At 48.2% G+C, this 26,132-nt stretch overlaps 1 protein-coding gene across 2 annotated transcripts in view; it reads right to left on the bottom strand.

Annotated features, from left to right (window-relative positions):
• The window catches only part of ELL (elongation factor for RNA polymerase II), a 52,895-nt gene that overhangs the window by 17,857 nt on the left and 8,906 nt on the right, over positions 1-26,132 (bottom strand). Inside the window, exons 2-5 of one of the 2 annotated variants that reach the window (XM_060275345.1) lie at positions 13,528-13,575; positions 10,131-10,252; positions 8,786-8,952; positions 1,358-1,611 (exon numbers count right to left, since the gene is read on the bottom strand). In XM_060275345.1, the coding sequence (XP_060131328.1) occupies positions 1,358-1,611; positions 8,786-8,952; positions 10,131-10,252; positions 13,528-13,575 (591 nt within the window). The remainder of the gene's footprint in view (positions 1-1,357; positions 1,612-8,785; positions 8,953-10,130; positions 10,253-13,527; positions 13,576-26,132) is intronic. The other variant, XM_060275346.1, reaches the window with a different exon arrangement.

Genomic DNA, 26,132 nt, shown 5'->3' with positions numbered 1-26,132 from the left:
AGCCCCGAGTGCTCACTGGAAGAACAGATCCTGAAGCTGAGGCTCCAAGACTCCCTCAAGACTTCATGAGAAAAGAAGACTCCCTGGAAAAGACCCTGATGTTGGGAAAGATTGAGGGCACTAGGAGAAGGGGACGACAGAGGACGAGATGGCTGGACAGTGTTCTCGAAGCTACCAACTTTTGTTAAAAGAAAAAAACACCAGAAGCCTTTTTGTTAGGAATTGTAGGTGCAGGTATACCGAAGAAACTGAAAAGACTGGTCATGTACACGACCACTGCTGCAAGGATACATCTTGCCCTGAGTTGGAAAGACGACAAGATATATACTAGGGTGGACTGGCAGATGAAATTATTGGACTACGCAGAGACTAACCGGGAAACCCAGGAGGATCAAAACTTCAACAAAGAATGGGACAAATTTATATTATACTAGCTGGCTCTGCCATGTGCTGCTGTGGCTCATCTGTGAGATACCCCCCCACCCTGTGCTGATCCATGACGTATCCCGCCTCCTCCTCTCCCCACCCACAGCTTATCCCTGTGATTCCCCCCACCCTGTCCTGACCCATGACGTATCACGCCCCCTCATCCCTGTGAGTGGTCCAACCATGTCCTTACCTATCCCATCCCCTCCTTCCCCCGCCCAGGCGAGTCAGTACCTCCATTCAGCCTTGTCTGTAAAGGTTTCGGGCCTAGTATGTAAACAGGAGCCAAGGTGCTGTTGAGAGGGAAGGTTTTATAGGTGCAGTACCAGTGTAGCCACCACTAGAGGGCGATGGTTTGCAACCTGGTTCTTTTCCCAGCATGCACTTTTGGCTGAGTGGTGCGTTCTGGAACAGGGGTTTTGGGTTTTTTTTTACCTGGCACAGGTGTGGCATCTGTGTTAGCAAACTTTCCTATAGCCTTCGGACATTCACATGTGATGCTGTGTCAAAATATCATCTCAATCGGTCAAGCGGTTTTGGTGAAAAGTGGAAACACACCCACATGCCCAGTTCACATTTATATATATATATAGATTTGAAAGACCACTGTAAACACTTGAACTCTTGGGCAGGTTTTAAATAACTCCTGCAAGGACTTTGGATACAACGGAGGATTGTAAATTAGATGGACTTATAATATGCAGGGTTGTTTTTTTTTTATAAAAAAAAGCTGCTTAAAGAACCCATGGAGGGGAGGTCTTCAGATTCAGAAGAATCTTGTGTAATTTTTATTGTTTGCGATTGTGAGGGTAAATGAATTTGTAAAATCAAATAAAAACAATTTCCCCCAAAAAGGAGGAGGAGGAATAATAAAGATCCATGGTCGGAAACCCCGGACTTCTACGGAGAATCAGGCCGTGCACAGACTCACCTGCTGTAGCAGACCATCGAGGGAGTCCTTGTCTTGTGGTGTGAGGCCGTCCTTCTGCAGCCGCAACAACAACTCCGGCTTCTTGTAGGGCTTGAGAGCCAGCAAATGCAGGACGCGGTCTCTGAAGGGCCGCTGGGAGACGGCGCTGTTTCCTTTCTTGATAGCGCTGGCCATGTTGACAGGCGTCGGGCGGATCCGCGAAGGGACAGCGTCTGAAGCCCCCGGGGCCGGCTTCCGCACCTTGACCGTCTTGCCTAAGCGAGAGGAAACGGAAAGGGTTGGGGTCTGTGCTGTTCTTGTGAGGGGAGAAAGGGTGGGAATATGGAAAAATGGATATACAGTGGTACCTTGGTTCTCAAACATAATCCGTTCCAGAGGTCTGTTCCAAAACCAAGGCGCGCTTTCCCATAGAAAGTAATGCAAAACTGGATTAATCTGTTCCAGACTTTTAAAAACAACCCTTAAAACAGCAATTTAACATGAATTTTACTATCTAACGAGACCACTGATCCATAAAATGAAAGCAATAAACCATGTACTGCAGTCACACACACACACACACACACACACACACACACAATCAATCAATAGCCGAACTGGGTTCCACATAGTCATAAAAAAAAAAAAAGAGCCGCAAAAACTCAAAATAGCAAAAACAGACAGACCTCAGCGTAACACTCCGAACGGAAGCGTAACACTCAAAACCGAGCACGTCCAGCTTCTGAAAAAGGTTCACAAACCGGAACACTTACTTCTGGGTTTGCAGTGTTTGGGTTCCAAGTTGTTTGAGTACCAAGGTACCACTGTATCGACTTTGGGCCAACCAACAGATGAGGAAGACGAATTCTTCCATGTTTATGGCTTTAAGTGGCAAATGCAGCCCAATGGCCACACAGTGGTACCTTGGTTTTCGGAGCGTCTCGGAAGCCGGACGTTTCGGTTTACAAACGCTGAAAACCCGGTAGTAAATGGTTCTGTTTTTAACGCGCCTCGGAAATCGAATGGCTTCCGCTGGGGGTGTGTGTTATTCCCCCCTGCCCCATTTTTCTGCATTTTTACGCCCTTTGCACCTCGGTTTCCGACAGTTTCGGACGTCAAACGGTCTTCCGGAATGGATTGCGTCTGAAAACCGGGGCACCGCTGTACCTGCAGCTACAACACCTTGTTAACAGCCTTCCCGAGCTCCCGAGAGACCAGAGATATTGGAACAACCGGAGAGATCTTTCGAAACTGAAAAAAGCAGTGATGGCTTTCTATATATGTGTCTCCAACAGGCAAGCTTGATGTGCAGACTCTAAGAAATGACTGGCTGGGAAAGTGTTTTTGCCGTTTGGTACCAGCGGCTTTATACAACAGACTGTAATATTCCGAGTTTATTGGACTCCACTTCTATCGTTTGGCTAGAAAACGATGCTGGGTCGTGGTAGCCCCGAAAGGCCCCCCCCCCAAACCCTGCTCTAGAGAGTCACCAAAGGCTGCCAGTTTGCGCAGGCACCACTGAACTAGACCACAGGATCTGACGTGGCAGAATGCAGCTTCCTTTTTTCTTAGGAACCTAAATCAGATAGGAGGCCGGAACGGGGCTGATTGCGTTCCGAGATGAAGGGGCTTCCTGTTCCTGGTTCGCCTCGATTTCCTTTTCTAAAAACAAATGCACACCGAAAACCCTCGCCTTCCTAGAATACAGGCAAAGCTTGCAAGGTCAAAGCTGCTCTCCGTTTTTATTTTATTTCAAGTACAGAGGCTGGACGTTTGAGAAGCTTTGCCCAAACAACAACAGCACCTCAATGTTTTAGGAAAGGAAGTTCAACAGATGGTGGGAATCATAGAATTGTAGAGCTGGAAGGGGACACACACACACACACACACACACACACACACACCCCGGGCCACCGAGTCAAACTCCCGGCAATCAGGGTGGATAAAAATCAATGATTTTAAAAATTGAAATTTTTTTTTACTTAAATTGGATTTTTAAAATAAAATGCTTTTGGAGGAAAAATCTTTCTAAAGATTTTCTATTTAAGTTACATTACCCAGGTGGCGCTGTGGGTTAAACCACTGAGCCTAGGGCTTGCCGATCAGAAGGTCGGCGGTTCGAATCCCTGTGACGGGGTGAGCTCCCGTTGCTTGGTCCCAGCTCCTGCCAACCTAGCAGTTCGAAAGCATGTCAAAGTGCAAGTAGATAAATAGGAACCGCTACAGACAGCGGGAAGGTAAACGGCATTTCCATGTGCTGTTCTGGTTCGCCAGAAGCGGCTTAGTCTTGCTGGCCACATGACCTGGAAGCTGTACGCCGGCTCCCTCGGCCAATAATGCGAGATGAGCGCCACAACCCCCGAGTCGGTCACGACTGGACCTAATGGTCAGGGGTCCCTTTACCTTTACCTTACAGTCCACAGGCTATTCATCAGGAAATGAGGATTTGTTTTAAGTTTCTCATGTGTGCTAAAACTCAGTCTAAGCTGTTTTTTTAAAAAATGTTTAACCACACCAGTTAACAAACATGGATACATATGCTATAATGTTATTGTTTTAGTTAAATAAATTGCTATTAAGGAAGTGATTATTTTTCTCCTTCCAACAGCAGAAACGCTGTCCAAATATAAACAGTTAACTTGTTAAACCTCACAACAATTTCATAATTATCTGTCTATGTATTTCTAGCAGTATAACCAAATCAGTAATTTTTGATGTAACTGTTAAAAGCTACGCTGGAAAATTATTATTCTGAGAATGAAACCTTCATCTGGTTGTAAATATTAAGATTCTACCAGCAAGAATGAGTCTTTCTGTAAAAAAAAGAAAGAAGATTTAAATCAAGTCTTACTGACTAAGTGATTGAAATTGTGATTGAAATCCATTTGATTTAAATTAGATCCATCCTGCTGGCAATTCAGGGACGCTTTGCCCAATGTGGGGTTCCAACCTGTGACCCTGAGATTAAAACTCATGCATGGGTAGGCAAACTAAGGTGCCGGGGCCGGATCCGGCCCAATCGCCTTCTAAATCCAGGCCGCGTATGGTCTGGGAATCAGTGTGTTTTTACATGAGTAGAATGTGTGCTTTTATTTAAAATGCATCCCTGGGTTATTTGTTGGGCATAGGAATTTGTCACCCCCCCCCCAATATAGTCTGCCCCCCCCCAAGGTCTGAGGGACAGTGGACTGGCCCCCTGCTGAAAAATGTTTGCTGGCCCCTGCTAGTGGCTGAGTTATCGCAGAGACAACCCCAGGGGCATCCATGTAAATTGGTGCAATATTTTGGGGGTTTAATTTGGATGGAAATGATCAGCCTTACGAAAGAAACTGTTGTTTCCTGGCCAAAATTAACGTCAGCGAATGCGTTTGGGTTTCGCCAATGCAGACATATTGTCAAAAGAACTGTCTTCTGTACGACACTGGCGGCTCCGAAAAGTAGTTGCAACTCAATAGAAAACAGCCCCAAAATCTGACACCAGGTGTACCTCTCACCTCTATAACAGAGGAAATCGTGCCTCATTTGAGATTCCAACAAGAACGACAGACTCCACGCACCTTCTTATGCAATTTGCCATTGCTTTGTAACTTACACTTGTCATTTTCAAGACAATGCTTGTCACAAGCTAAGCAAATCTAAATTTATACTTGCCATTCGGATAAGTGCTGATATTCTTTATTTGCACTTTCTTATTCTAACCCCTGTGCAACCCGTTTCAAACCCCTGTTTCAAAATTGGGAAAGGAGTACGACAAGGTTGTATATTGTCTCCCTGCTTATTTAACTTATATGCAGAATTCATCATGCGAAAGGCTGGACTAGATGAATCCCAAGCCGGAATTAAGATTGCCGGAAGAAATATCAACAACCTCAGATATGCAGATGACACAACCTTGATGGCAGAAAGCGAGGAGGAATTAAAGAACCTTTTAATGAGGGTGAAAGAGGAGAGCGCAAAATATGGTCTGAAGCTCAACATCAAAAAAACCAAGATCATGGCCACTGGTCCCATCACCTCCTGGCAAATAGAAGGGGAAGAAATGGAGGCAGTGAGAGATTTTACTTTCTTGGGCTCCTTGATCACTGCAGATGGTGACAGCAGTCACGAAATTAAAAGACGCCTGCTTCTTGGGAGAAAAGCAATGACAAACCTAGACAGCATCTTAAAAAGCAGAGACATCACCTTGCCGACAAAGGTCCGTATAGTTAAAGCTATGGTTTTCCCAGTAGTGATGTATGGAAGTGAGAGTTGGACCATAAAGAAGGCTGATCGCCGAAGAATTGATGCTTTTGAATTATGGTGCTGGAGGAGACTCTTGAGAGTCCCATGGACTGCAAGAAGATCAAACCTATCCATTCTTAAGGAAATCAGCCCTGAGTGCTCCCTGGAAGGACAGATCGTGAAGCTGAGGCTCCAATACTTTGGCCACCTCATGAGAAGAGAAGAATCCTTGGAAAAGACCCTGATGTTGGGAAAGATTGAGGGCACTAGGAGAAGGGGACGACAGAGGACAAGATGGTTGGACAGTGTTCTCGAAGCTACCAACATGAGTTTGACCAAACTGCGGGAGGCAGTGCAAGACAGGAGTGCCTGGCGTGCTCTGGTCCATGGGGTCACGAAGAGTCGGACACGACTAAACGACTAAACAACAACATTCTAACCCCTGTGCAACTGAACTCAGTCTACAGTACATGCCTGGTTTTATAGCCTTGTCTTTCATTTTAAAAAATAATAATCATTGTTCGTTACAGCTGTTCTCCCTCTCTCTCTGACGCAGAGAACCTTTGCTATAGAAGGCTGTGTTTAGGAGGAGATTCACGCTTGGCTGACAGCCGTCCAACGAACACCTAATTTGCGCTGGAAGAAAATTTCCCAGAGGAAAGGAAACTTTGCCCCAGGAAAAGTTCCGAAGCTTTTCGTTTTGGCAGGAAGGCCGCTGCGGAGAGGCCTGTCGCCTCTTATTGCTTGCTGATAAGGCTTCCCGTCTCCTCCCAACAAGGAAAAAAACACACCCTTGTTCTTCCCAGCACACAGGAAAACACACACTTCCTGCCATTGCTTGCTCCTGCAAGAGTCTGGCTGCCAAATGCACAGCAAAACGATGTGTCAGGGATAACTCAGCAATCTGCAATCTGCTCCTGTTTACAGACACAGACTCTGCGGAGGAAGGGCGAGAGAGGCAGGCCAGGCACCGTCAGCTCAAAGAGTCTAAAATGGGCTCCCTCCTGATCAGTAGTAGTAATAATAATAATAATAATAATAATAATAATAATAATAATAATAATTCCTTCCAGTAGCACCTTAGAGACCGACTGAGTTTGCCTCTCTGGCAGGAAGGTAAACGGCGTTTCCGTGCGCTGCTCTGGTTCGCCAGAAGTGGCTTTGTCATGCTGGTCACATGACCTGGAAGCTGTATGCCGGCTCCCTCGGCCAATAACGCGAGATGAGCGCTGCAACCCCCGAGTCGGTCACGACTGGACCTAATGGGCAGGGGTCCCTTTAAGGTGCTACTGGAAGGATTTTTGTGTGTGTGTTTCGACTACGTCAGACCAATTCAGCTACCTACCTGTAATTAATAATAAAGGGGTAAAAGTAAAGGGGCCCCTGACCATCAGGTCCAGTCGTGTCCGACTCTGGGGTTGCGGCGCTCATCTCGCTCTATCAGCCGAGGGAGCTGGCATTTGTCCGCAGACAGCTTCCGGGTCATGTGGCCAGCATGACAAAGCTGCTTCTGGCGAACTAGAGCAGCGCACGGAAATGGCGTTTACCTTCCCACCGGAGCGGTCCCTATTTATCTACTTGCACTTTGATGTGCTTTCAAACTGCTAGGTGGGCAGGAGCTGGGGCCGAGCAACGGGAGCTCACCCCGTTGCAGGGATTCGAACCGCCGACCTTCTGATCAGCAAGCCCTAGACTCTACGTGGTTTAACCCACAGCACCACCTGGGTCCCTTGTAACTAATAATATTTATTTATTTATACATACCCCGCCCATCTGGCTGTGTTTCCCAGCCACTCTGGGTGGCTCACCACAGAATATTAAAATCAAGATAAAACACCAAACATAAAAAAAAAAACTTCCCTAGGGCTGGGCTATATCTTGTTTTCAACTTCGTGATATATCACCAGGTAAACATCGCGATATACCGATATATCACAATGTCTGGAACTAGGCTGGAGCTATGTTGAGGCATGGGCTGGCTTCACGGTTCCCCCCGCACTGTGATTTTTGCACAGCACACACAAATACGATTTGCAATATACTGGCAGGATAAAAATTATGAAACCAGTATCACGATACAGACTTCAAGCTGGGTTTGGACGATGCATCGACCGGCCCTGCCCAACACACGTCGCGATATATTGACAGGTCAAAAATCATCAAATCAATACATTCGTACCTTGGAAGTCGAACGGAATCCATTCCAGAAGACCGTCCGACTTCCAAAACTTTCAGAAACCAAAGCGCGGCTTCCGATTGGCTGCAGGAAGCTCCTGCAGCCAATCGGAAGCCGTCAGACCTTTGGCTTCCAAAAATAGTTCGCAAACCGGAACAGTCACTTCTGGGTTTGCGGCGTGCGGGAGCCAAAATGTTCGGGAATTAAGCTGTCGCGATACAGACTTCAGACAGGTTTGGTACGATAATCGTCCAGCCTGAACATGGATCGTGATTCGCGATTAGACTGCCAGGTCAAAAACTATGAACCCGATATCACAATATGGACTTCGAACCAGTTTGGGACAATACAACGATTTATCACCCAGGCAGGCCTACTGGTGACTTTGAAAGACCTGGGTTGGTCTGTCAAGTGTTCTTTAGCTGAGATTCCCACACTGCAAAGGGTTGGGCTGGATGACCTTTGGGGGGGGGTTCTTCCCCCCCTGCAATACTATGCTTCCACAAAGCAGCCTGCTCCACGACCCTTAATAAACAGCTCAGCCAGAGGTACCCTTACAAATGTAGCCGTTATTGTTCTCCAACAGCTTGCAATCATCTATATTGAATGGATGCATGCATGGGAGGGCAGGGGGGGGGGGTCAATGAAAGAACTGTGCCAGAGGGGTGGATATCTAGTTCCCTGTTCAAAACATCCCTATTGATTTCCAGCTTTTGGGGAGACAACGTGGCAAGTTTCTCTTTCCCACACAGGAAAACGCTCCCTTCTTTTTTCTCTAAAAGTGGGTGTGTGTTTTCGTTTCAGGCAGCGTACGTTAAGAAACCCACAAACATGAGCTAAGGGGCCTGAACCACGGAATAATGGCACGACCTGATGCCTCGTGTGCGAGAAACGCAATGGAGGTCTGCTGAGGTTCCACGTGGCCCCCAGAAGGCTGCTTGCAAGAGAATGAGGGTTCTGAAGCGGCTCCCCGGACCTGCTCCACGGCCGGAGACGCTCGTGGCCCTCCCCTGCTGAAAAGATTGACCGTGCGCAATGCTGTCGCTGCTCACCAACATAGCGGCCCCCAGGCTTGATGACGATGGCCCCCCGGCTCCGGGTCTCCTCCTCCACCAGCGCCATGCTCTGCTTCGCCTTCTGGTAGGAGTCGTCGGTGGCACAAACGGTGATTTTGTCCTGGATGCTACCAAGGCAGTCCAGCTGGATGTTCCCATTGCTGCTGGAGGGTAAGCAGAGGCAGAAATGGAAAACCTGAGTCTTTCGGGAAGAAGCCGCCGCCTGGTCCTTGCACCTGATCATAAAGTGCAGGCCGCCGCCACCCCCAGGTCAGAGACAGTGTTGCATAGCGGTTAGAGTGCCTGGGAGAGACCAGGGTTAAAATCCCCACCCGCCTCTGTTTCTTCGCCTTCCTCTAAAAGTCTCCCGGTTTGCTGGCTTTCTAGGCTATGCGGCCCTTGGAACCTCCCTGTGTGGCCCACAGGATGATAATAATCATAATCATAATCATAATTTATTACTTATATCCTGCCCATCTGGCTGGGTTTCCCCAGCCACTCTGAGTGGCTCCCAACAAAATATTAAAAACGTGATAAAACACCAGTCAATAAAAACTTCCCTAAACAGGTCTGCCTTCAGCTGTCTTCTAAAGGTCAGTTGTTTATTTCCTTGACATCTGATGGGAGGGCGTTCCACAGGGCAGGCACCACTACCGAGAAGGCCCTCTGCCTAGTTCCCTGTAACCTCACTTCTCGCAGGGAGGGAACCGCCAGAAGGCCCTCGGAGCTGGACCTCAGTGTCCAGGGCTGAACGATGGGGGTGGAGACGCTCCTTCAAGTCTACTGGGCCGAGGCTGTTTAGGGCTTTCAAGGTCAGCACCAACACTTTGAATTGTGCTCGGAAAAGTACTGGGAGCCAATGTAGGTCTTTCAGGACCGTTGTTATGTGGTCTCGGCAGCCACTCCCAGTCCCCAGTCTGGCTGCCGCATTCTGGATTAATTGTAGCTTCTGGGTCACTTTCAAAGATAGCCCCATGTAGAGCGCATGGCAGTAGTCCAAGCGGGAGATAACCAGAGCATGGACCACTCTAGCGAAACACTCTGCTTGTGTGGATCGGGGGACAAAGAGGGGTTCCTGAGCATGTGCAGAAACGTGCCTAGCGTTTAAAGGCAGTATTTGCACCCAGTGCCCTGCTCACTTCCCCCTCCAGCCCCGCCGGCCGCTGGCCAAAGGGGGAAAGTTCACACCCCTGAGTCGAAGCAATGGGTTGCAAATTGCCCTATCGGCGCCAGGAAGTTTTCTGGGGCGTTCTGTCCCCGTTTGAAGCTCCCCACCTGCGGAAAAACCACATCGCCAGCTATGGCAAATGGGGGGAGGGGGGGCTTGGACGGGGCAACTCACCTGGAGACATACTGCTGGACACAGTCGAAACTCCCTTGGGGACTATCCTTCCCGATGTTGGAGAGGTAAAATGAGAACGTCTGGGCCCCTGCTGCTCCATCCGGCCGAGGTATCGAGATGTGCTGGGTTGGGTTTTTTAAAAGAAAAAAAAACATTAGAAGATGTACATGTAAAGCCTTAGCCAGCAGGTCACAGAATAAGGGAATAGGAGAGTTGAAAGGGGCGCCCAGGAGTCATCCAATCCAACCCACTGCAACGCAGGAATTCCGCCTGAAGATGCCCCCCATCAGATCTGGCGGTGCCAACCTCTGTTCAAAAAACTCCAATCTATTATTATTATTGTTTATTAAATTTGTACACCACCACGCTTCATCTGAAGAACACAGCGTAGAAATGTCAAATAAAAAACAGAGAATGCGTAATAATGACAAACAAACACTCACACACGCACACGCACACGCTACTATGTTGTTGCTGCTGCTACTGCTGCTGTTGTTATTGATAGAATCATAGAACCATGAAGGGGCACCCAGCGCTCATCTAGTCCAACCCCCTGCAAGGTAGGAATCGCTCCTAAAGAACCACAGTCAGATGGCTGTCCTATCTCTGCTAAATAAAAACCTCAAATGAAGCAGGGCAGATGGGGAAGGGGTAGGGGTGGGGAACATTTTGGGGCAGGAAGCCCAGCGATCCCCATATAAACTAACCAGGACCCTGCATTACTCACGTGCCTCCTCCTTGAGAGGTACAGAGGGTGGCAACACGAGAACGGGGTCTTTTCTGTGGTGGCTCCCCACTTGTGGGATGGTCTCCCCAGGGAGGCTTGCCTGGCACCTTTAGGCACCAGGCAAAGACGCTCTTCTTCAACCAAGCCTTTTAAACGTGTTTGTGGGAAGGGGGGGGCTAGCGTCTTGTTGTTTTTATTTTATCTATTCATTTGTGCTTCTATCCTGTATTTTTACCTTATGAACCACCCTGAGATCTTTCGAGGAAGGGCAATATATACATCTAATAAATAATCAGAAGAAGAAACCAGGACCTGCAGTAGAGAAACCACAACCAACTCATTTCTTGGCCAGTGGCGGCCATGCTCGGTGGTCAGAACAGCTGCTCGACATGCAGAAGGCTCTAGGTTCACCCTTCAGCATTGCCAGGGAGGGTAGGGCTCACACCCCACCCTCTGACCCAAACCCTGGTGAGCTTGTGCCGGCCACTGTTGACACTGCTAATGGGCCGATACTCTGACTCGATGTAAGGCAAGTTGCCACATTCCGATTGCCGTGGCTCTGTGGTTAGAGCGCCATGTAAAACACCCACCCACCCACAAATATCCCGCAGGTAGGAAAATGTCAGAGCAAAATCCCTGACAAGCCAGCTTTCTGCTTGCGGGGGCTCCACGCCAAGGAGGCACCTGAGGGCTCTTTTGTCTAGGGTTGTGCTGTCGCCGACATTCTTTTCTTTAAAAAATTCGTTGCGGGGGTGCCCTTTGCAAGCCTCCACCCCAGTTCCCAGCTTAAGGGCAGAAGTGGATCTTGCAGAGGGTGCTCGGGAACCGTTCTGCCTGACAGAGAGAGGTCAGCTGCAGCAGCAGCAGCAGCTCTCACAAAGTGAAACAGGGAAAGAGAAAAGGCTCAGTTTCCAACAAAACAGCCCCAAGAATAGAATAACGGCCGTTTCTAGTTTCCTACTGAAAACTCATATCTGAACTAGCTTTTTTTTCATTTTCTTTTTAGGAGGCGCCTACGAGATTCGTCCCGGTTTCTGAACCTCCTAACCGAAATCCCATTGTCCCATCTCAGCGCCGGAGAGGCCATTAAGCCAAGCCTCGGTCTTCCTCATCTGCGCAATGGGGTTCGGTTGGCCCACTTTTTAGGAAGGCTATGCTCCGGTAAGCCCCACGCTCTGTGGCAGGTCGTGGCGTTTTGCAACCGCCTGTCTCAAGAGATATTGGGAGTGTGCCTCCGGGGGGTGGGTGGGTGGGAGTTAAATATGTGTGTTAGGTAAAGGTAAAGGGACCCCTGACCGTTAGGGTCCAGTCACAGACAACTCTGGGGTTGCAGCGCTCAGCTTATGTTATTGGCTGAGGGAGCCGGTGTACAGCTTCTGGGTCATGTGGCCAGCATGACAAAGCCGCTTCTGGTGAACCAAAGCAGCGCACGGAAACGCTGTTTACCTTCCCGCCGGAGCGCTACCTATTTATCTACTTTGACGTGCTTTCGAACTGCTAGGTGGGCAGGAGCTGGAACCGAGCAACGGGAGCTCACCCTATCACGGGGATCTGAACCGCTAACCTTCCGATCGGCAAGCCCTAGGCTCTGTGGTTTAACCCACAGTGCCACCAGCGCCCTGTGTTAGCAAGCACCAAATATATCCCCCCTCCCGGGGTACAGCTCTGGGTGGTGTGTCTGGGGGTCCCGGGCTGCCCAGACGACAAGACCCCCGTCTCGGCCTCAAAGATGGGGTCCAAAGGAAGGTTTGGGGTCAGAGTTTTCCTTCTCCTAGATGGGCTCCCTTCCCAGGTGGACGAGCCCCATCTGCCCCTCAATTCTGCACAGACAGAAACCCCCTTCTTGACCGTTGGACCCCCCTATTGTCCTCGTCCATCAGAGCCTGTCTTCGCTTGCAGAGGAAGCCCCTAACTCCCCGAGGGTTTGGGGCCCATCGGCTCCCCTCCCCTGGTTTAGCCGGGCAGTCGAAGCCGTTTCCCGGGATTATGACCGCTGTCGCCTGCTGACAGCTTTTAGGAGCCACAGGTTGAGAGCGGATTGCAGGGTGGGGACCAAGTTACCCTCTAAGGAGCGGAACATGTCCCTCAACAGAGGCACTACCTATCGCCCTAACACCATACACCCCAGGGACTAGGAACTTTAAAACAAACAAACCCACATTTGGGCTTTTGCAAGAAGGGGAAGAGTTGTGGTAGAATTCGGCCTGGTTCAAGGATGGACTTCAGGAGGAACAGTCTGCAGCTTGCATCTGCTCTGCATGCAGAATACAACAATATAATTTATACCCCACCCATCTGGTTGGGTTTCCCCAGCCACTTGAAGGTCCTGGGTTCAATTCCCGATGGTTAACGGCAGCTGTGGCTGGCAACTAGATGGGCCCCTGGCCTGATCCCGCAAGGCTGTTCTTACAGCTGCATTGCAGGGGGTTGGGCTAGATGACCGTCGGGACCACCTTCCAACTCTGCGATTCTATGAAAACATGCGAGTGGAAAAATTGGATATGCCTCACAATACGCAGCTCCACCTGGAGCGCTTAGATCCCCGGAGGTTCATGGGCCTCTGAGTCATTCAGATTTACTTGGGTGTTTTTTTTAAATGCATTTCTTTAAAGGAGAGAGAGCAAAGCAGTTTTTTTTTTTTTTACATTCGTTCACAGGCCTCTGACTTACCCCTTGGCTTCCTTCAAACTGAATTGACGGCTTCAGCGCCACCGAGTCCTGGAAAGAAAGTGGCAGAGAGGAGAGAAATGAATGTGGGGATCTTTAAGGAGACTCTTGCAACAGCTGAAATCAGACCCGAGTCTTCACAATGGGCAACCTCCTCCTCCTCCTCCTCTGCCATTCTAAGGTAGACTGCCTCTGCTCTCGGAGGCTCCATTTAAGAACCACGAGAAGCTGAAGAGGAGAACAGGTATCAGCTGCATCAGGCCGAAAGGAGGACGGTGTGCCCTCGCCGTGGCCAAAGAGACGCCCCAACAGGACCGGACGACAACAGAAGCAACTCTTCCCCGCTCGCGGCAATGGATTCAAGTTACAAGGAGATTCAGACTCAACATCAGGAAGAACTTTCTGACAGCGAGAGCCGTTTGATGGTGGTACGGTCCCCACCCCCTGGAGGTTGTGGACTCTCCTTCTTTGGAGGCTTTTGAACAGATGTTTAAAACCCTGGATGTTTTAGTTGAGATTCAGGCAATGCACGGGGTTGGTCTAGAACAGGCACCCCCAAACTGCGGCCCTCAATATGTTTTGGCCTACAACTCCCATGATCCCTATCTAACAGGACCAGTGGTTGGGGAAGATGGGAACTGTAGTCCAAAACATCTGGAGGGCCAAAGTTTGGGGGTGCCTGGTCTAGAAGACCCTCGGGGTCCCCCGCCCCCTGCAGAAGCGAGTCCCGCAGTTCTAGCTACACGCTATGCGAAAAAGTCCTTCCTTCTGTCTGCCCTGGGTGATTTCAGCTGGGAAATGAGATTTAATAAGGACTACTAGGAAAGCAGAGAACCTTCCTTGTTGAGAGAACCGAGAGGCTGGTGACGCAAGACGTAGCTCTCAAAGAGTGCCTGCTTTTTATTATTTTTTAAATGAACTTCATCCACTTCTGCTCGAGTTCACAGAGGCCACAGCAAAACTCCCACCCACAGAGGGAGTCTATCTCCAAATACCAGCTGCTCAGCGGGGGGTGGGGGTGGACTTCCCCTCCTTCCATTGCTTCTGCATCTGGCTGGTTGGGCAGGGTGGAAACCTGGCCTGGGCCGCCCAGGAGCCACAAGCAGATTCTGAGGTTTCCCAGGCGCTGCCCGCAAGCTTTCAAGGCTCTAGAAACTAGAAAGGGCGACGCTATTATTAAGTGAAAACAGGAGATTCAGATGAACTCTCAGTACTGAACAATACTGCTTTGCCCTCACTTCCTGCGCTCGCGCACCTGCCCAGCACCCCAGCAGGATGGCAACCTCATGCAACGGCAGAGCAGATTATAGGGCAGCGCAACATAAAATCGCAGGGTGGTTGCCCTTGTTAGAAGGGGAGAGGGCATCTGTCTCCAAATCCCTCAAGGGCTGCCACGTGGAAGGTGGGAAAAGTCTTGTTTTCTGCTGTTCCGGAAAGCAGGGCCTGAACCTGTCCATCGGGAGAGGCCGCCTTGAAGGCCGGGTTCAATCCATGCAGAACGCAGGATTGAAGCACACACAGTTGATGGGCGAGGGCTTCGATCCTACTTGGTCGCTCTCTCCTATTGGCCAGCTTTAGGCAAGTGGGCAGGACCACCGGTCTGCCCATCACCGGACATAAGAAGCTGGCTTGTGTGGACGCGGCGGCAGCAGCGAGATAAATATCTGGCCCATCCCGGGGGGCGGGGGGGGGAGCGCCCCGATCAAGCAATTCAACTTTTGATTAGGGGTCAGCAAACTTTTTCAGTAGGGGGCTGGTCCACTATCCCTCAGACCTTGTGGGGGGCCAGACTATATTGGGCGGGGGAAATGAACGAATTCCTATGTCCCACAAAGAACCCAGAGATGCATTTTAAATAAAAGGACACATTCTACTCATGTAAAAACACGCTGATTCCCAGACCGTCCGCGGGCCAGATTTAGAAGGCGATTGGGCCTGATCCGGCCCCCCGGGCCTTAGTTTGCCTACCCATAGTTTTGATGAATCAATCCGCTCCCGCAAAGTACCCCCGACTCGGATTTTGAGGTTCCCCAGGAGCACACTTTCAAGCTTCTCTTCACCTCCTTAGGAGCTAGAAGTCACGGGCCGTTAATAGAAAACATTACTTTGCAAAAGCCAGAGATTGAGCGCCCGGCTTTGCATTGCCATTGTCCTCTGTCCCTCCAGTGCGAGTGTATATTTGTGTGCGCACACTCAAAGCTGCGCCACGCTTTTATGCAACTGATGGAGAAAACGCACAGATGGGGCAGCGGCAAAAATAACTTTGGGGTATGCGTGTGTGCCTCTCGGGGGTGTGTGTGTGTGGCTGCCGGGCATTTTAGTGCCCCTCGCCAACCTTAAAGACTTATTCTTTCCTCTCCTCCCTCAGGAAGGGTATCTAATCTTCTTCTTCTTCTTGCCAACTTCCCCTTTTGCAGAGGAAAAAAGTCCCTGGCTTCCAACCAGGAGGGGCGGGAGAGATTTTTAATTTTTTTTTAAAAAAAACCCATTATATTCTTATTCTGCCTTTTGGTTTCCAGTAAGCAGAAGCTTCCGGTGTCCCTGTATTCAGACTTATCTTAAAAAAAAAAAAAGACGCTTTTTTTCAGCAAAGGTTTCGAAACAGAAAGTTGGCAGGAAGGAGGAAGGCAAATGAGAATCGAGAAGCTAAGCTGGGGGGGGGGGTTCCTGAAACACACATTAGGGTTGCTTGTGGCAAGTGGAGGCATGATGCCCCCAGGCATTCAGGGAGAAAAGTCTGCAAAACTTTTGTAGATAACGAAGTTTGGTTTCTCCCTTCCGAAACATCCCACACAGAACCTATTCCCGCAAATGACGCGATTTTCTCTTCTGAACGGTTAAGTATTTGTTGCTAACACTTCATGGCTTTTCTAAAAATCCTTGATATATTTTTTTTATGCGAGCGCAACGTACAGATCCGCAAACAGACACATAAACAAGGGGCACGCATAAGAACACAGAAAGCAGCCTTGTACAGTGGGTTCATCGAGCTCAGCAATGTCCACACCCAGTGTCAGAAATTAGACAGGCGCGTTTTGCGACTGGCGCGGGTCCGATGGCGACCACGTGGAGATGCCACTCTGGGTGCCAAGGCTGGCGGCTGACACCTCCATCTGGCCCCTCCAGCTTTCTTAAGCAGGTCAGCAGAAGAGCATATTTGTTGTATTTATCTCCCATGCTTTTCTCCAAGGAGTCCCTGGTTCAGCCCCCCCCCCAAGTTAATCCCTACAGCGACCCTGCGAGGAAGGCTGTAACTGACTCCAAGGTCACCCCCAGTGAGATTTGTGCGGATTCGAACCCTGATCTCCCAGGTCCTGGTCCGACGCTCTAACCACTGCACTACCCTGCCTTCCTAGAGTCGTTCTGCTATGGGGCAGCTCTATAAACTGAGTAGGTAAATAAATACGGGGAAAGCAAAATGTCCCTTAGAGAAGGATCTGAAGTATTTTCCTTGAAGTTTGGGTTCGTTTTATTCTGGATTTCATCTGAGGTTTCAATGCGCTGTCAAAGGCTGGGATTCCCCCCCCCCCCAAAAAAAATATAAAGCAGTATAAAAGAAAGGATCTCCCAGGGTGGGGAAGAAAAAGAAGTTCCCGGGTGAGAGCTGGGAATGTCTACTTTCCTGTATACGAATAAAGGATACGGCACAACTTAGTGATAGGGTTTTAAAAAAATCTATTTTGTTTTCTTTTTCTTTCTTTTCTCTCTCACACCTTGCTTTTTATTGCCTTATTTATGCTCATCTTTATCTCTTTCTTATTTGGATTAGATTGGTTCTTATTGCATCTTTACGGTGAAAACTTCCAATAAAAATATTTTTGAAATAAATAATAATAATAAACTTCGCTGCAAAAAGAAAAGAAGGTACCTAGAAATTCAGTTGTGGTGACTGCAACCTAGGTTTCAGGTGCCATTTGTTGATTAGCTGATATATCTGAGTTCACCCCTACAACGACCCTGCGAGGTAGGTGAACTGACCGGCTGTAACTTGCCATGTTTCATCAAAAGTCTCTCTCTCTCTCTCTCTCTGCCATACCTGGAGAACGCCGCTGAATATTGAATCTGGGACCTTCTACATGCAAAGCAGCTGCTCTACCGCACAGCCACCCAAGGCAGGCTCGGAAACCGTTTGTCTTGTGGACTAGCAACTTCCGCAGACTTATTTCCGACTGCCACCGCCCCATCCTGACGGCTCTGCCAGCTCTAAAGGGACTTGGGGGTTCTCTCTGCTTGGATTCCCCCCCTCCCCGCCCCACGAGACACTCTGTTAGACCTGGGAACAGACTGGAGCCTGCTCCCTCATGACACCAGCGTACGGTTGTATTTCTCCGCGTAAGGCGGAACGACGGGGCGGCGCTTTTAAAAGGCTGTCCCTGCAGGGAGGCTGGTTTCCTATGGTTTCCACAACTCTCTCCTGCTCCCCCAAGAGAGAGAGATGCGCTGCTGCAGACGCAGAAAAGCTGGAGAGGCAAGCGGGGCGGGGGGGGGAGCCAAGGCACCCTTCTCGGCCCAAACAATTGCATGTTCCCTGGAGGTTCTACGCCCCTGCGCTGAATTTACACCCATGAGGAATAGCAGCTTCTTTAAAAGCTAAGGATCCTGCAGAAATAACCTCTTTCCGCGCCTCCCCCTGCCCCCACCACAGCAAAACCAACTGATGAGCTCCAGCAACCCGGCGCCAGGTTGGGAGTTGTAGTACAAAACTTATGGAAGGTGCCAGGTTGCCGGAAACGGCTATATGTTAGGATACAGGCAGCATCCTATGCACTGGGCCCGGGAACTTAAGAATTTGGAGACAGAACACACACACACACCCGGGAGCTTCCAGGACCTGGCCAGCCAGTGTTAGAAACTCAGATATATAACCTCGGCGCCAAATGGCTCATTGGACCAGGGTTGCAATCACCAAAACGGATTGCCCAGCTGCCATTTTTGGGCACGTCTCGTTTTCCAAATGATGGACTGGCTGTGGCTGATTCTCAGTTAAACGTCTGGCTAGTTCAGAAGACAACCTTGAGCTAGGTCAAGAGCTTTGAGAGTGACCGTCTCGTTTTCCTTGTGGACTAGTAACTTGCACGCTAGGGTTGCGAGGCGCAACAGGCCCTCTTCCCCCCTCCCCGTGCGCTTCCGAGGTGCTGATGCCACAGGAAGGAAGGAAGGAAGGAAGGAAGGAAGGAAGGAAGGAAGGAAGGAAGGGGAAGAGACAACATCAGGAAGGAAAAGGCGAGTCCTTCCTAAGCTGGGAGAAGGCACAGGTCTCTCCCCCCCCTCCTGCCAGCTCTAATGAGAGAAAGAGAGATTTGAAATATCCAAGCGGCTTTGTGGGGTGTGCCAAAGGAAGAACCCAAAGGACGGCAGGCTCGGCTGGGGTCAGATGGCAAGCCGAGAGCTCACAGCTAATAGGCGCCGGGGCGGTAATTAGCTGGGGGGTGGCACTGCTGGAAAAATAAGACCCAGGGAAACTGCACCGAGATCCCTTTGCCCTAGCCCAAGCGGAAGATCCTGCCAGGAATATATATAGTTTTATTAATTTCCAATACCTAGCAATTGCAAGAGAGAGAAAAATACAAAAGCAAAGAACGCCAACACTCCCCGACGGATCAATCCAGTTAAGTTTGCCAAATGGACTATGCCGAAATGTCCAAAACTTACAGGAAGAACTAGAAACCAGGAAATATAAAGAACAGGGAAAGTATACAATGTATTCGATAAATCCCTGCAAATGACTAAATTAATTACCAGCAGGGCTGATTTGGAACTCGTAGCCAAAAATTTACGTCAAGTGATATCAATTCATAACTGGAATTAGAAGGGTGATGTAGCGTGAAAATTGTAACACAAGGAAGCAAGAAAGGGAGAGGGAGGCATTTTTTGAATACTGGATGTTTGCAAAAGTGAAAATTTTGGTAGCTTGCCAGTAAAGTTAGCAGTAAAGTACGGTAGTTTACAAAAGGATATCCCATTTCAGCAAAACAATCTACACATTGTATTATGCAATGGGTATGATCTCTTCGATAATTTTTCTGATAACAGCGGGAGACCGTGCATTCTGTTTCCATCAAGAGATACACAGAGGTGCCTTTCCGACTCGGAGCCGCTACTAAAATAAAAGCAATTGCCGGTAGTTCTTTATAACAAAGGTTATAAAAAATAGTTAACAACCCCAAACTTTGGTACGTTGCACATGTTGACCCGTAATAAAGGTTAGTCTGGTGAACATCCTCTGCCAGAAGGACATTATATAAATATATGTTCACATTTTATTGATTGATTGATTGACTGAATTTATATACCGCCCTATACCCCCCCAAAGGGTTTCAAGGCTGTTCCACCACATGTGAAATGTTGTACCTATAACTATTGCAGCCTCTGCAGAACAACAGTGGGATAATAATAATAATAATATTGGGTGGCTTCCAACAGAAATATTAAAATACAATAATTTATTAAACCTTAAAAGCTTCCCTAAACAGGGCTGCCTTCAGGTGTCCTCTAAAAGTCTGGTAGTTGTTTTTCTCTTTGACATCTGGTGGGAGGGTGTTCCACAGGGCGGGTGCCACTACTGAGAAGGCCCTCTGCCTGGTTCCCTGTAACTTGGCTTCTCGCAGTGAGGGAACCACCAGAAGGCCCTCGGCACTGGACCCCAGTGTCCGGGCAGAACAATGGAGGTGGAGACGCTCCTTCAGGTATACTGGAACGAGACCGTTTAGGGCTTTAAAGGTCAGCACCAACACTTTGAATTGTGCTTGGAAACGTGCTGGGAGCCAATGTAGGTCTTTCAAGACCGGTGTTATGTGCATAGCTGTCAAGCTTTCCCTTTTCTCACGAGGAAGCCTATTCAGCATATGGGAATCTCCCTTAAAAAAGGGGAGAACTTGACAGCTATGGTTATATGGTCTCGGCGGCTGCTCCCAGTCCCCAGTCTAGCTGCCGCATTCTGGATTAGTTGTAGTTTCCGGGTCACCTTCAAAGGTAGCCCCACATAGAGCGCATTGCAGTAGTCCAAGCGAGAGATAACTAGAGCATGCACCAATCTGGCGAGACAGTCCTCACGCAGGTAGGGGTCTCAGCCTGCGTACCAGATGGAGCTGATAAGACAGCTGCCCTGGACACAGAATTGACCTGCGCCTCCATTGACAGCTGTGAGTCCAAAATGACTCCCAGGCTGCGCACCTAGTCCTTCAGGGACACAGTTACCCCATTCAGGACCAGAGAGTTCTCTATACTTGCCCGCTTCCTGTCCCCCACAAACAGTACTTCTGTCTTGTCAGGATTCAACCTCAATCCGTTAACCGCCATCCATCCTCCAACCACCTCCAGACACTCACACAGGACCTTCACCGCCTTCACTGGTTCTGATTTGAAAGAGAGGTAGAGCTGGGTATCATCCGCATACTGATGAACACCCAGCCCAACCCCCCTGATGATCTCTCCCAGCGGCTGCATATAGGTGTTAAAAAACATGGGGGAGAGGACAGAACCCCGAGGCACCCCACAAGTGAGAGCCCAGGGGTTTGAGCACTCATCCCCCACTACCACTTTCTGAACACGGCCCAGGAGGAAGGAGCGGAACCACTGTATGACAGTGCCCCCAGCTCCCAGCCCCTCTAGACGGTCCAGAAGGATGTTATGGTCGATGGTGTCAAAAGCCGCTGAGAGATCCAGCAGAACTAGGAAACAGCTCTCACCTTTGTCCCTAGCCCACCGGAGATCACCAACCAGTGCGACCAAGGCAGTTTCAGTCCCATAATGAGGCCTGAAACCCGACTGGAAGGGATCCAAATGGTCTGCTTCTTCCAGGCGTGCTTGGAGTTGTTCAGCAACCACCCGCTCAATCAGCTTGCCCAAGAATGGTATATTTGAGACTGGGCGATAGTTGGCCATATTGGCCGGGTCTAAAGATGTTTTTTTTAAGAAGCGGTTTAATGACCGCCTCTTTCAGCGGGTCTGGGAATACTCCCTCATAGAGGGAAGCTTTTACCACCCCACGGAGCCCATCACCCAGCCCTTCCCAGCTAGCTTTTATAAGCCAGGATGGGCAAGGATCAAGGAGACAGGTGGTTGGTTTCACTCGTCCAAGCAGCCTGTCCACATCCTCGGAGGTAACAGATTGAAATTGATCCCACGCAACTTGACTAGACAGAACTCTAGCACTCCCTCGCCCCGGCCCTGCTCCCACGGTGGAGTCTACCTCTTCCCGAATCTGAGCGACTTTATCTGCAAAAAACTTTGCAAAATCATTGCAGGAGATTGTGTTTATTAACACAGCTACACCGTAATGGTGTCCAATGCCATCAGCGTAGTATCTTAAATATATTTTCTTGTATCTGAGTTGATACCACACCACCTAAGGCCCTGCTTGCAAACAATGACAATTCTCGAAAGCACCCAAGTGCCTGTCCGGTTGCCAGAGAGAGTTTAAGCAAGCGGCAGCCCAGACCGTACAAAAGCCTTTTAGACTGCTGGTTCTTAGAAGTTCAAAACTCAAGAGGCACATTTTGCGCCTGGGTATTGACCACTTGCCACCAAGTGAAGATGCCTGGGAGCTAGGAGGGCATCCAGTGTCTCCAAAATCTTGAGGTTCATGCCTGGGGAATTCCTGTAGAATTCCATCCATTATATTTTATCAGCACCATCAGAAAAAAAAAATCAGGAACCAAAAAGTCGTACTGGAAAATACTGCTTTCAAGCTATCTGGCCCAAGAATGGCAACTAGGCCATTCCATTTTGGCGACTCTTACCCTGGTTTAAGGAGTCATTTGGCACTTAGCTTTTATACCCGAGTTTCCAACACTGGCGAAAGCTAATTCTCTATGGTACAGAAAACAAAGTTGGCCACCAATGGCGAAAGACAGTTTTAAAAATCAGTATATATTTAGTATATAAAGCTCTTAACAGCTTGGGACCAGCTCACTTGCAAATATCGCCTTACATATAACTGCTCTGAGGTTCCACATAATGCTCATTCCACAATGGTAATGAATGCAGTGTGCATTTTAGTGTGGCGAAGCCCATACTCTTTTCAGCACCTGCCAAAAAGCATTTTTGTTTAAGCAAGCCTGCCCAGACATGCAGAATTCAGGTGTTGGGTTTAATCTGTTTTCAAGTTTATGGCTTATTTTATCTTTCAAGTGTTTTTAAAGAGTTGTTTCTACTGATCGCTTCATTGTTTTGTTCTCTCTGTGAACTGCCCTGAGCTTTTCTTCCCCCGTTTTCTCTTTACAACGAAGCGGTGCATACATTTTTTTACAAAATCTGGGCATACGTACAGAGTAAACCACGAGTCTGAATACAGAATGCACACTGTCTGGCTGCAGGACTAAGCTGTGGGTAGGGGGTTTATACCGAGTCTCTCTGTGTGGCACCTTAAACCTAGGTTGCGGAAGAAGAGACGGTGAAAGAAGATTGGAAGAAATTTAAATTATATTTGGGGGGGAAATTGTAATACTTAAAATTTTGAAATCCTTATGGAAGTTGATATAGGCCTTCAGGGTAGAATTAGGATTTATGTTTAGTGTTCAGTGTTTTAGGATGTTCTAGTGCTTAATTTTGATTAATTTTTATATTGATAATATTTTGATTATGTTCAATTGTTAAAATGGGATACTGCTAAAGTTGATAAATATTGAAATTCAGTTGGGGGGGACTTGGGGAAGTCACCCAACTAGGTTAAGAAAAACTACGATTTGGTAAGAATTTTTGTGTGTTGTTTTTGTTTGTTGTTTTTATTTGTGTTATTATAAAACGAATAAAAAAATTTGGAGAGAAAAAACAACAACCTCGGTTGCGGTCAGCACAATGGAATGTTTGCTCGCCAGGGGGTTGGAATAGATGACCCATGGGGTCCCTTTCCAACGCTATGATCCTACGATCTCATCGCTCGACTGCAGCTCGCTCTTACAGCAATTCACTTGTCCTAGTATGCAAGAAGGGAAAACACACAGTGGAAATGGAAACGGAATTAACTACGGGCTAAGGAGAAGTTTTTAAAACGTATCTGCGCTTAAGTTCCCTTGATGTGATAATCTTGGAGGACCGAGATGCCCAGCAAGGGGGTCTGTGATTCGCACAGCAGCCCAGAAGCACGAGGTGGGTGTCTTCCGCTGCTCACGAGTCAGCTGGCTCGATGGTAGATGTCAAGTCGGCAACCTTGGCGAACAGAAATCTCCAAGCAGACGCAACTGGCCCTGAGCCAGTAGGAAAACGCGCGCAGGGAATTTCGAACGCTGCAGCCAAGCGGCGTTCAAAATTCGCCAGGCGCCTTTTGCACCTAGCTATTGGCCACTTGCCCAACGTCTCTTCCATCATCTGGAGACGCATGCCTGAGGATTCTTGGATCTTGGCTGTTTTCACACACCAGCAACACACCGTGCAGAATTCTACCCGTTATATTTTATCTGCACAATCAGAATGAAATGTCAGGAACCAAGTTGTGTGGAGAAATATGGCTTTCGAGCCACCTGGCCCCCCAAATGGCAACCAGGCATTCTGTTTTGGCCACTGGAACCCTGGTTTAAGGAGGTTTTTGGCACCTAGCTTATATACCTGAGTTTCTAACACTGTACCCAAGGAGGTTTGCTTGTTTACTCCATTTACAGACTTAGTCTTGTCATTTACTGCATTTATATGCCGCCTTCCCCAGCCCTGGGAAGCTCAAGGTGGCGTACAAAGTTCCCATCCTCCCCATTTTATTCTCGCAACAACCCTGTGAGGGAGACTAGGCCGAGAGTTCGCAAGTGTCCCAAGATCACCCGGGGAGCTTCATGGCCAGCGAGTGGCAATTCAAACCCTGGCCAAGACTCTTAACCACTGCGCCACATAGAATCATAGAGTTGGAAGAGACCATAAGGGCCATCCAGTCCAACCCCCTGCCAAGCAGGAAACACCATCAAAGCATTCTTGACACATGGCTGTCACGCCTCTGCTTAAAGACCTCCAAAGAAGGAGACTCCACCACACTTCTTGGCAGCAAATTCCACTGTCGAACAGCTCTTACTGTCAGGAGGTTCTTCCTAATGTTTAGGTGGAATCTTCTTTCTTGTAGTTTGAATCCATTGCTCCGTGTCCGCTTCTCTGGAGCAGGAGAAAACAACCTTTCTCCCTCCTCTATATGACATCCTTTTATATATTTGAACATGGCTATCATATCACCCCTTAACCTTCTCTTCTCCAGGCTAAACATACCCAGCTCCCTAAGCCGTTCCTCATAAGGCATCGTTTCCAGGCCTTTGACCATTTTGGTTGCCCTCCTCTGGACACGTTCCAGCTTGTCAGTATCCTTCTTGAACTGTGGTGCCCAGAACTGGACACAGTACTCCAGGTGAGGTCTGACCAGAGCAGAATACAGTGGTACTATTACTTCCCTTGATCTAGACGCTATACTCCTATTGATGCGGCCCAGAATTGCATTGAGACTTCATGCTCAGGACATGAAGTCCTGAGCAAAATATGAGGACAACTGGATCCCATCCAACTCCAGTTCTTTGGCTCTATTGCTTTGCCCCGAGGCATACCCCATAATGGCGCTGGGTTCGTGATACGCGGTGGTTTTAAAACCCCCAAGGCAGGAAGGGACACCCCGCCACCAGCACCAATAATGCGACAGCCTGCCGGCCCTTCCCGCTTACAAAAGTCTCCGGGAAAGCTTGGAAACCAGAAACCCACTTCCTTGCTCAACTTTCTCCCCCCACCTCTCCCTGTTTGTTATTACAAGGCTCAGCTGTGAAAGCCGGGTTGTTATTGCATGATTCGCACAGACCGAGTTGCAGCTTCAGGCTAATTCCGAGAAAGAGCCTGCGAAAGAACGAGGGGGGGGGGAGGCCGACACACACGCATGCATACACAAGACACAAACCTACAAACAGCAAGAGCCCCAAAAGTCAACAACTGCCCAATCAGGGTGGATATGAAGCAATCATTTTTCCTAAAAAAATAAATAAATCAGATTTTTTAAAAATTTTAATCGTATTTTTAAAATAAAATGCTTTTGGAGAAAAAAACTTTCTAAAGATAAGTTTTCTATTTAAGTTACATTATCGTCCAGGCTTCCTCAACCTCGGCCCTCCAGATGTTTTGAGACCAAAGGCTATTTCTATTTAAGTTACATTACAGTCCAAAGGCTATTCATCAGGAAATAAGGATTTGTTTTAAGTTTTTCATGTGTGCTAAAACTCAGTCTAAGGTGTTTTTTTTTATAAAAAACTTGTTTAACCATATCAGTTAACAAACATCAATTTTATAAAAAAAACTTGTTTAACCACATCAGTTAACAAACATGGTATACATATACCATAATGTTTTTGTTTTAGTTAAATAAGTTGTTTAAATTGTTATTAAGGGAATGATTATTTTTCTCCTGTCAATAAAGCGCAGCAGAAAAGTTGTCAAAATGTAAACTTATTAACTTATTAAACCTCACAATAATTTCATAATTATCTGTCTATGTATTTCTAACGAGTATAACCAAATCAGTAATTTTTGATATAACCGTAAAAACTACTCTGAAAATTTGCTATTCTGAAAATGAAACCTTCAGCTGGTTGTAAATATTAAGATTATACCAGCAAGAATGAGACTTTCTATAAAAACAAAACAAAACAAAACGATTT

This window comes from Zootoca vivipara, chromosome 6 (genome assembly GCF_963506605.1).
Source record: "Zootoca vivipara chromosome 6, rZooViv1.1, whole genome shotgun sequence".
NCBI classification, from domain to species: Eukaryota; Metazoa; Chordata; class Lepidosauria; order Squamata; family Lacertidae; genus Zootoca; species Zootoca vivipara.
The sequence above is the reverse complement of the archived record's forward strand: the minus strand, read 5'-3'. Positions and strand labels throughout refer to the sequence as shown.